Source organism: Cebus imitator, unplaced genomic scaffold (assembly GCF_001604975.1).
Source record: "Cebus imitator isolate Cc_AM_T3 unplaced genomic scaffold, Cebus_imitator-1.0 Scaffold270, whole genome shotgun sequence".
Taxonomy (NCBI): domain Eukaryota; kingdom Metazoa; phylum Chordata; class Mammalia; order Primates; family Cebidae; genus Cebus; species Cebus imitator.
In genome coordinates, this window is record NW_016107585.1 from 1,649,218 (window position 1) to 1,661,049 (window position 11,832).

Here is an 11,832-nt window from a genome sequence, read left to right on the forward strand (position 1 = left end):
GTAGAGACGGGGTTTCACCATGTTGACCAGGATGGTCTCGATCTCTTGACCTCGTGATCCACCCGCCTCGGCCTCCCAAAGTGCTGGGATTACAGGCTTGAGCCACCGTGCTCGGCCCTTTTTAGTCCTTTTTATGTCTTTCAGAATCACACCACTAAAAGTCATGGCTAAATATTCCAAACAGATTTTAATTCCAAACTAACAACATTATTAATGTTTACTAATATAATCAATTACAATGCAATAGTTAACTTGGAGCTGGAGTAAACAACTAAGTCTAATCAGTAGGATTTCTACATATGAACCTTATCTATCAAATTATGCTGCTTGTAAAGTTAAAATTAACTCTGCCTCAAGAATCTAGCTTAAGGCCCAAAGTCTTTGCCTATGCCCACTTTTAAGGCCCCCAAATCAAGCTGTTTTTCTTAGGAACCTAAGTGAACTCCAATGTGACAATGGGTACTACTAGACTTCCCTATCCATTTATCTCAACCTTGAGACTAGGTTGGATTGCAAAACTTACCAGATAGGTCTCAAGTTCTTCTTATTTGCTTATTTTTAATAATATAATGAACAACTTAAAATTCATCACCAAAAAGAGAACTAGAACCTCGACAGTAAGTTGCTTATGTACTCTTTCCCTACCTATCCCAAGCCACCTATTCCCCTCTACCAAGCCACAAGTTCTCATTAAAAACAATACTGGATAGTTGTTTTCAAAAAGGTATAATATGTTATATTATACAGCAATATAGTCACAGAACTGGCATCAAAAAAATTCTAGCAAAATGATTATTTAGCCAGTGGCAACGAAAAGTAGCACAAAGCTTTTATAAAACAATTCAGCAAAAATGTACAAAAAGCCATTCTATTAAGTTTGTGCAAAACTAACTGTGGTTGTGCCAAAAAAAAGCAATTACTTTTGGACCAACCTAAAATGTTTATACCCTCTAACCTCATAAATTCATTTCTATAGTAGCAAATACCCTCAAAAAAAAAAAAAAAAATATGACTAACACAATGTAGAAAAGGATGATTACAGTGTTATTGGTAGGAAGGAAAAGTTGGACAACATAAATAATAAGAAAGAGTGACTTAAAAAACTGAACATTTAGCTAAAGTCTATCCTTTGCTAATCTAGGCCAAAATAAATTTTTTTAACTTGAAAATGTCATAATTTTGGATGTTTCTCAAATTCACAAAATCTATTTCTTTATCCTTATATACAACAATTCAGAACATTAACGTTAAAAGTGAGGGATGATAACTCAGATGGATATAGGCAAGTTATACGCTGTGAGGTCTGGAGTATCAGATCTGTTTTCGAATGTGCTTATTAACATCATGCTAAATATTTTTTTAAAACCGAAAAAGTCTATGAAATAAAATTATTTAAAATTGTATTAATGGAAACTAATGTTTTCTGAGCTAGGCAACATAAATATTTTCCTTCAAAGCAAGAATTTACCAATACTCAAATAATGAGCTGGAAATATTTTTTCAAAGCAAAATGCCATACATATTATGTGAATTATAAAGATTCATTAATTAGATTTATCCTACAGTATATTTGAGTGAAAATATAAAAAACCATTGGCAACAAAATTTTAGTAAATAATGTTTTCTACATAAAGATAAAATGAGTAAGGTAAAAACATAAAGTATAAAAGATTTTTAGAGTAATAAGGAGTAGTATAGGGACACTTCATCAAAACTAAAACATTTGCCAATCTTTATAATTACATAGTAAGTAATTCAGGAAGCTAGTATATATCATTCATACTGGAGTTCCCAATCTTTAAACTGTGGACACTTTAAATGAGAATACAAAGAGCTAATGCGAGAGATCCTTGAATCAATATGCACATGTATATTTTCTTATCAATGAATTCTAAAAATATAACCACTATCATTTGGTGGTCTAAAATTACTTTTGATGTTAAAATAGAATTCTCATTTTTCCAGCTAGAAATTATGAGTTCTTTACAGTAAATAATTTTTAGAAACATGTATAGTAGTCCCACATTATCTGCAGTTGCAGTGTCATTTTCTGTGGTTTCAGTTACCTGTGGTCAACCGTGGTTCAATAATAGGTGATTACAGTACAAGATATCTTGAGAGCGAGAGAAAGAAACCACATTTATATTTACCAAGGCATATTATAATTTTTCCATTTTATTATCATTGTTAATCTCTTACCTAATTTATAAAGTAAACTTTATCATAGGTATGTATGTATAAGAAAAAATATAGTGTGTATGTGTGCGTGTGTATCTAGATATAGATTAGATATATAGATATAGAAACAGATACAGGGTTTTGTAGTACCCAGGGTTTGAGACATCAAGTGGATGCTTGGGAGACATCCACCATATATAAGAGGGGACTATTTTACTACTCATTACAACTTATTGTTTGACTAAGTTATATACATTTTTGAAGAGCACATTAAGATTAAAAGTAAAATATCAGTACTCAGAAAATATAGATCTTAATTTTTTAAAAAGTAAAGTATTTAATGTCTATATGCAACTGAACATGATATCTAAGATCAAAGTCACAGAATTACAGTACCACTGAGAAATAAAACATACAGTACTTTAAGAATACATGATATCAAGAACATACAGTCCAGTGAGTTCAATGTAACTGGGGAAATTACTAAATGACACTGATCTCATTTTCCTTAGAACTAGGAAAATCTCAACCTAAACATTACATCTTATTAAAAAAATTAAAATAGAGGAGCTAGTCTTAATGTAAAGTGTAAAACCATGAAACTTTTATTTCTCTGAATTCATCTCCTAACTGGAATTTAAAGAAACAATTGTGATGAAGATAGGATGTAATGTGGCTAATATGCTTCCAGTTCTATGAACTGTCCTAAAATTGTTTTTTCAGTGAACGTTGACTCAACACAGTTGATAAAACCATAAAACTTTTATTTTATGGTTTTGCACTTTACATTTAAGACTAACTCCTCCATTTTAATGTTTCTTTCAGAAGAAGTAATGTAAGAAAAAAATCATAATCTAGGGCTAGTCAAAGAATTCTTAAACATGTCACCAAAAGCACAGTATATAAAAGACAAATTAATAAATTGGGCTTCATCAAAATATAAAACTAAAACTGAAGCCAATTTTATAAATGAAAAGGTAAAGAACGACCTGTTAGCATTATACTTAGCATTATACTGCAGCAATAAATATTTCAGATAATATATTGCTATACATATAATCTAGATTTGATAAATTTGTGAGGAAATATAAAAATAGTTTTTCTTTTGACTCACCTCTAAGCATGCTACCAGCCTAGGGTGTACTTGTCACTTCTTCATTTAATGAAAGTTAAGTATTAACACTTACCAGCAGCTTCAAGAACCAGCTGCAGTCTGGCTTTGGCCTGTTCAGCCGGCGGCTAAAAAAGAAAAAAAAAAAAAAAAAACTAACTATAGAAGAGATTTACAGATCAGTTTTAATAGATGGAGCTTTAAATTAATGCATTTGTATGCCAATATTAGAAAATTTAGAGAGCTTTAACATAACTGATATTAAAATACATCACATCTTGCATTTGCATATACGACGCAAGAATGATAAACTGCTTTTTTCTTCTGTAAAAAGTTTTGCTTACTATCCAACATTGTACCAATCAGCAACAACATAATTGACTGAAATTACTAACAAGGCAAAGCACACACATTTAACAACATATTCTCAAGTTGTGTTACTTCTTTGCATATAGAAACAGGCAAGAAATATATGAGAATTTAAATAGCAACCTTCAAGCCCAATATTTCAGGCAAGTCAGACTCTAAAACCAAATATTTTCTGCTTTCCTAACTGGAATTTAAAGGAGTAGTTGTGATAAAGATAGTTTACAATGTGGCTTATATTTATGAACTTCCAGTTCCTATGAACTATCCTAAAATTGTTCTTTCAGTGAACCTTAATTCAATACAGTTGATAACAATGAAACTAAACTAATTTCCTACCAGTGACTGCATGCTGAGATTTATATTAAACAACAACAAAATAACATTAATTTGTCAGGGTTATGACTTTTTACTAAAAACCTGTTAAAAAAAACTATTGTCCATACTTGAGACTTCACTTCATATATTTATAAAGATGTCTGCAATAAATAAAATAACCCGATTTTATATATGAAAATCATTTCAAAATTAATAATTTATGTAATACATTAGAATATTTTGCTATTTGTAAAAAGAAACCCAACCTGAATAAAAGAATTAAACAATTGGATATAGGAAGAAGATGCTATGCTCAGAAAAGTTTAAGAATTTGAATCGTCCTTCTGAAAGACCTGTAGGAAACAAGATGGAAGAGTGGGAGATGATACAAGTGAGGAGACTGGAAGAACCTTTTATATCACAGAACAGGGATTAAGAAACTATAGCCCTGGACCAGTGGCCTGGCTTTGTAAATAAGTTTTCTGGGACATGGGCTATACCATTTGTTTACATACTGCCTACAGTGGCTTTTGTGATCAACTCAACAACAGGAGTTGATTATTTGAAGCAGGAATCTTAGGACCAGCAGAGCCTAAAATATCTATCTGAACCTTAAAGAAAAAGTTTGCCAACCCCTGCCACAGAAGATGAAGAGACTTAGAAAAATCTTAAACAAAGGGGTGATGTGATCAGATCTGCACTTTGATATATCACTCTAGCAATATGTTTGAGGATAAATGGAAAGGAATGTGTCTAGAGGCAAGGAGCTCAGTTAGGTGCCAAGTAATGAATTCCAGGTGAGAGGAAGGCATGAGCTGGAACAATAACAGAAAGGTCAAACAGGACAACACAGACTTGAAAATATTTAATTGGTAAAACAAAAGGGCTGACTGGTTCTCAGAGAAGGAGGAGATGACAACCAATAAAGAATACTTTATGTCATATGTTTAAGGGAAAATGTATATGAGCATGCTTATTAAGTTCTAAAGTATTGGAAATATATGACATCAAATTAAAATATCAAAGCAAAATATCAATGGAAGACTGTGATATCTACTGAATATAACAGTCAAAAATTAAAATGTCTAAAGGTAACAAGCCACTGAAGCAAACATTTATGATAAATGGCAAATGACATTTGACATAAGTATCAGAAAGCACAGTGAGTGTGGAGAACTGTCTAGCACATGCCCCAACTAAAGGAAGCAGCTGATATCGAGCACCAACTGATTGCTGTCATGCAGAAACGCAAGCCCAGAGTTATGAAATTTGTTACTTTTTCACAAGCATTTAAGTCACCATGAAAACCAATACGGAACTGTGGGGATAAATACAATACTTTTATGGGCCAGATTCAAGCAGATCCTAAGCAAGTGAAGAATTAGGAAACATGCATGTTAATATCCTTGTAAGTAGTGTCCTTTGATAGAAAAATCCTAGACACTTTATCGGTTATTTCATGAGAAAGGGATTTTTTTTTTTTTTTTATTTCATAAGGAAAGATTTTTTTAACAATTAAGAAATGTTTAAGATATAGAAAAAATATGCATAATAACGTGTACCCAACATTCAATAAAACATTAATAGCAATATTGTCCAAGTCTTGTACCCCATGAAATCTCCCTCTATAGATCTCTTCCTCTCATTATCTTGAAGATATGGTGACTACTATTCCTAAGGAAAGAAGATTCTTTTCCTTTTTTTTTTTTTTTTGTAAGAGACAGCGTCTCACTCTGTTGCCCAGGCTAAAGCACAGTAGTGTGATCATGGCTTACTGCAGTGTTCAACTCGTGGGCTCAAGTAATCTTCCTGCCTCAGCTCCCTGAGTAGCTAGGACTATCAGTGTACACCACCACATCCAGCTCCTTTTTTCTGTTGTTTCACAGAGTTGATGTCTAACCATGCTGTCCAGGCTGGTCTCCAACTCCTGGCCTCAAGCAATCCTCCCACTTTGGCCTCCCAAAGTACTAGGATTAAAAATGTGAGCTACTATGCCCAGCTAGGAAAAATTCTAAATGGCGTATGTTTATAATAAATACACCTGTTAAGATGTATTTATTTTTCACTAATAACTCCAACAATTTATAATACAGGATCCATATTTCAAAGACAAAGAAAACCAGAAAATGACAGCAGTTTAATAATTTACATCACTTATAAATGAGGAACTAAAACTAAGACTCTGGCTCCAAATCTCAGGACCATCCTAACTAAATCACTAGAATACTCGGGAAATAAAATCAATTAATACACACCGATAATAAATACATATAGAGTTTTGATTCTGTTTAGAAAAAAATGTCCAAAATAACATATTTACCCAGTAAATGAAATTTGATTCTAAAAACATTTGCCTGTGTAGATACAACTTGCTAAATTTTTTTTATAAAATAGAGGGATGAACTCCAACTATGGGGATAAATATACTGTTAGATTGATCAAACTTTTAAAAATAATATGTATTTTATAAATAGTTTTATTTTGCTTTTACTTTGCTCAAGCCTTTTCTTGAATAGGTTGTCTGTCTGCAAAGAACCTTTTCTTACTATGACTGATGAATAAGTTGAATGGGTATAAGATTCTTGGGCTGCAGTCTTTTTCCTCTCAGTGACCTGCTCCTCAAATCTCTTTCACAAAGGCTCTCTTCCATTGTTTCCAGGCTTGAGTTTGTCTCAGAGGAAGGAAAGCATCACCACAGGGCTCTTGGCTGAAACCCTCTGTGTCCCGCCTATCTACCTGCATCAGTAGCTCTCTGGCTCAGAAAAAGTAGCTCAGTTGGAGATGAAAATGAAGACAAGGCAGTCTGATTTATGCTGCCTTCATTCTGACTGCTATCTATAGTTATTTTTTAAAGACAGAATTAAGAAGAACAAAAGAAACAGAATATAGAATTTTTAAAAAAACATTTAATACCAACCCATTTTTAGTTACCTATCATCATACTAGCTGGCTTAGAATGAAAACACCTTTGGGGTTTGTGTGCTGAAATTTCTAATGCTTTAGTTATTTTAGCATGTATTAGACTCCAGGATCAGTATAAATTTCATCTAAAATTGGTAAATGTTATTCAGGATCAGAAATTATAACTTAGTGAATCAATAGTATTACCAAACATAGATGCATAGAATATAGCAATTTCTCAAAAAAAAAAAAATGTTTAAACTGGGACATGTTTAAGAGCACAATGTCACAAGTACTTTATATGATAGAAACTTAATGAGAAAAAAAAATATTCCATTAAAAAACACTATTTCTCCAGATAGAAGACCATGGGAAGACACAGAAAGAAGACAGCCATCTGAAAGTCAAGAAGAGAGGCCTTGGAAGGAACCAACCCTACCAACAATTTGATCTTGAACTTCTAGTCTTCAGGACAATGAGAAAATACATTTCTAGGCTGGGCACAGTGGCTCATGCCTGTAATCCTAGCACTTTGGGAGCCCAAGGTGGGCAGATTGCTTGAGCTCACGGGTTCAAGACAGGCAACATAGAAAAATCCTATCTCTACAAAAAAAATCCCAAAATTAGTTAGACATGGTACCATGTTTCCTATAGTCCCAGCTACTCAGGGGACCGAAGTAGGAGGATAGCTTGAGCCTGGGAGATAAAGATTGCAGGGAGCTGAGACCGTGCCACTGCACTCCAGACTAGGCAACAGAGCCACCAGAACTTTTCTCAAAAACAAAAAAAAACCAATTAAAAAAAACTCCAACCGACCCAACATCAGTAGTACATAAATAAAGTATACCACAAAAATAGAATTACAAAGAATATAAGTATCATTCCCTTAAAATATAAATGGTAGTGGTGACATTAATAGAGCTGTCAGAGGCTGGGTGCCAGTCAAAATTATGGTACAGTATTTGTACTGACTTTGTTTTTTTATTATTATATCATAATAGTTTTAACTTTAATGCAGTCTTTAAAGACTTAAACTAAAAGTTTACATTATTCTTAGTGCTCTATTTTTTTTTTTTTTTTTAAGAGAGAGCATCCCTTTGTCGCCCAGGCTGGAGTGAAGTGGCATGATCTCAGCTCACGCCTGTAATGCCAACACTTTGGGAGGCCAAGGCAGGTGGATCACCTGAGTTAGGGAGCTCCAGACCAGCCTGACCAATATGGTGAAACCTCATCTCTACTAAAAATACAAAAATTAGTCAGGCTTGGTGGCATGTGCCTGTAATCCCAGCTACTCAGGAGGCTGAGATGGGAGAATCACTTGAACCCAGGAGGCAGAGGTTGCAGTGAGCTGAGATCATGCCACTTCACTCCAGCCTGGGTGACAGAGGAAGACCCTCTCTCAAAAAAAATAAATAAATAAAAATAAAAAAAATAAAAAAAATGGAACAGTAAGAATCATGTAAACTTTTAGTCTAAGTCTTTAAAGGCTGTATTAAAGTTAAAATGGACTATTATGGTATAACAAAAAAACAAAGTCAGTACAGATACTGTACTATAATTTTGACTGGTTAAAAGAAAACTATAATGCTGCTAGAAATTTGTATCACATAGGGCTTATAATTGCTAAAACTAGTTGTAATTTTTTGTTGGGAGGAAAGAGGGCTGGACTACTTAACTCTATTTGTAAGCCTTAGGTTTAGAGAAGAGACACAAACAGTCCCATTAAAAACTGGGCAAAGAACACAAACAGACATTTCTCAAGGGAAGAAATGCAAGTGGTCAACAAACATGTGAAAAAAATGCTCAGCAGAGCTAATCATCAGAGAAATGCAAATTAAAACTACACTGAGATACCATCTTACACAACTCAGAACAGCTATTATTAAAAAGTTAAAAAACAACAGATGTTAGTTAACATGGATGCAGACAAAAGGGAATGCTCACATACTGTTGATGGGGATTTAAATTAGTTCAACCTCTGTGGAAAACAGGAGCGATCTCAAAGAAATAAAAACAAAACTACCATTCAATCCTGTAATCCCATTACCCATAGAAAAAGAGATCTTTTGTAATTAAAAAAAAAAAAAAACAAACCTGAACTCGTGTGTTTATTGCAGCACTATTTACAATATCAAAACCATGAAACCAACCTAAGTGTCCACTTATAGTTGATTGCATAAAGAAAATGTGGTATATGTACACTATGGACTACTATGCAGCCATAAAAAAAGAACCAAATCATGTCCTTGGCAGCTAACTGGATGAAGCTGTAGGCCATCATCTTAAGTGAGCTAACATGGAAGAAGAAAGTCAATTATCACATGTTCTCAGTTATAAGTAGAAGCCAAGCCACACAAATGGTATACATGGACATAAGGATGGAGAAAACAGGCTCTAGGGCCTCCAAAAGAAAAGAGGTTGGGAGGTGAGTGAAGGGTAAAAAGTTACCTACTGGGTACAATGTCCAATATTTGGATCATGGTACACCAGAAGCCTGACCTCCACCACTACACCTGTAATAACCATGTAACAAAAAAGCACATGTACCCTCAGACTCCAAAATAAAATAAAATAATTAAAAACACACACAAAAACTTCTAAGATAACCCAAAAGATAGGCCAGTCTTATAATGGCTTGTGGAAATGACCATTCTCAATGTCTAGACTTTTTTCTGACTCTGAATTTATTCTTATCCCTTGAGTTCCTTATAAATTACTGCATGTCTAGATTCTCAAAATACTGTCAAAGCATATATTCAAAACCAGCATAATCTTTGAACCACCCATGAGTATACATTAATGATAAGAGAGAAGTCTGTCCTTATATAAACTATTGAAACTAATTGTTTACCTTTCTCACGTCCATTCATATTCAGCTCCCTAAACCCCTGGCCACTACTATTCTGAAAGTTGATGAAGCTAAAGTCATTCCATCTGCCAACAACCGTTTTGAGGTTGTTAACAAGAGAAAAGTAGAAAGTCTGAAAGAAAAGATTGTGACTGAGCTAAAGAGAACTCAAACTTAGAAACAACTTAGATGGGCAATGTTTCAAAAACTCAAGATAGGGTAACAAAGAAAATTAAATTTAAAATAACTAAAAGTGTATAACTGGATTACTTGTAACACAGAGGATAAATGCTTGAGGGGATGGATACCCTATTTACCCAGATGTGATTATCAGGCATTGCATGCCTGCATTAAAATTTTCATGTACCTCATAAATATACATACCTACTATGTAATCACAAAAATTAAAAATTAAAAAAAAAAGAAAAAGAGAACATTGTCCATTTATTTTTTTAAAAGGCCTGCTGGGAGCATGCATGGGACTGAACCAACTCTACACATCAATTTGGGGAGGAGAACTGACATCTTAACATTACTACGTTTTAGCCTGGTTTATCTTTTTCCATCATTGTTACCTGCTAATGCCTTTATATACTTAAAGCGTATTTTTTTAAGTAAGTAGCATGTAGTTGAATCTTGCTTTATTTTACAATCTGAAAAACTGCTTTATAATTGAATTGTTTAGACCAACATACGCTTACTATAATTATTAATCTACCACATTGCAATTTACTTTTCTGCCTTCTCACATATATACATATATATTTTGAGACAGAATCTCACTCTGTCACCCAGGCTGGAGTGTAGTGGCGCAATCCTGACTCACTGCAATCTCTGTGTCCTGGGTTCAAGTGATTCTCCACCTCAGCCTCCCGAGTACCTGGGACTACAGGTACCTGCCACCACACCCGGCTAATTTTTTTTTTTTTTTTTTTTTTTGTATTTTTTAGTAGAGATGGAGTTTTTATCACGTTGGCTAGGCTGGTCTTGAACTCCTGACCTTAGGTGATCCACCTGCCTTGGCCTCCCAAAGTGCTGGGATTACAAGCATGAGCCACCATGCCCAGCCAGAAATCTCTATAATCTTTAATAAGTGGTTTCAGCAAATTTAGTTTTCATAGCTATTCTAAAAGGGAATTCTAAAAGACGCTAATGTTTTTGCAAAATTATTCCGAAATATCTAATACACATCAAATATGGTATTGCATGTACAGCTACATATTATACAAGTGTCTGAAATTTCATTTACTATTAAATGCTAAATTTTGATTTGTTAAGAAAGTTGTTAAGTCTTCCAAATACAGCCCCTCTTCCCTTATCGTATCTCTAGGTATCTTTGCCAGTTTGAAATGTATGCCTATATCTATATCCAGATGAGAATCTGTTTTATAAGAATAACTACACTATAGTGTAGTGTGTGAGCCACCGTGCCTGGCCTAGGTTGGGTATTTTATAATGGTATTTTATATTCCTTGTTGGCTTATTAGTCATAATTCTTTATTATACCATTTCTTCTATACTACCAAAACCTTACAATACTTCTTTCATTTCTTCCCTCCAAGTTTCCTTAGCATTATTGTCATTATTGTCATATATTGCTATAAACTCCACAAAACATTGTTGTTGTTGATGCTTTAAGAAGTTGTCTTTTAAAAAGACATATTTATCAATGTGGTTAGCATTTCTATCACTCTCTATTCTCTTATGTTAACCCAGATTTTCCATTTTCCTAATGCTAAAAAGGTACTTGGTGACATTTCTTGTTGTGCACGTTATTTGGTGATGAGTTGTTTCAGTTTTTGTGTCTTTTAAAAAATATTCATTTGGCCTTCATTTTTGAAAGATATTCTCTCAAGGAATAGAATTCAAATTTTATAAAACCTTTCTTTTGGTCTTGTAATGATCTTACTTTACTGTCTGTGGTTTGCATTGTTTCCAATAAAAAATTTGCTTTCATACGTATTTGCATTCCTCTGTGCATAATAAGTATATATTTTTCTCTGCTTTTAAGATTTTCTTCCCATAACTGGTATTAAATGGTATTAAACTGGTAAGCAATTTGATTATGATATGACTTGATGTAATTTCATTCATCATTTACTTTTCTTTT

At 33.5% G+C, this 11,832-nt stretch overlaps 1 protein-coding gene across 1 annotated transcript in view; it reads right to left on the reverse strand.

Moving 5' to 3' along the window:
• RSRC1 (arginine and serine rich coiled-coil 1) overlaps nt 1-11,832 on the reverse strand; it is a 389,405-nt gene that overhangs the window by 172,886 nt on the left and 204,687 nt on the right. Inside the window, exon 6 of the mRNA XM_017500781.2 lies at nt 3,366-3,417. Within this exon, the coding sequence (XP_017356270.2) occupies nt 3,366-3,417 (52 nt within the window). The remainder of the gene's footprint in view (nt 1-3,365; nt 3,418-11,832) is intronic.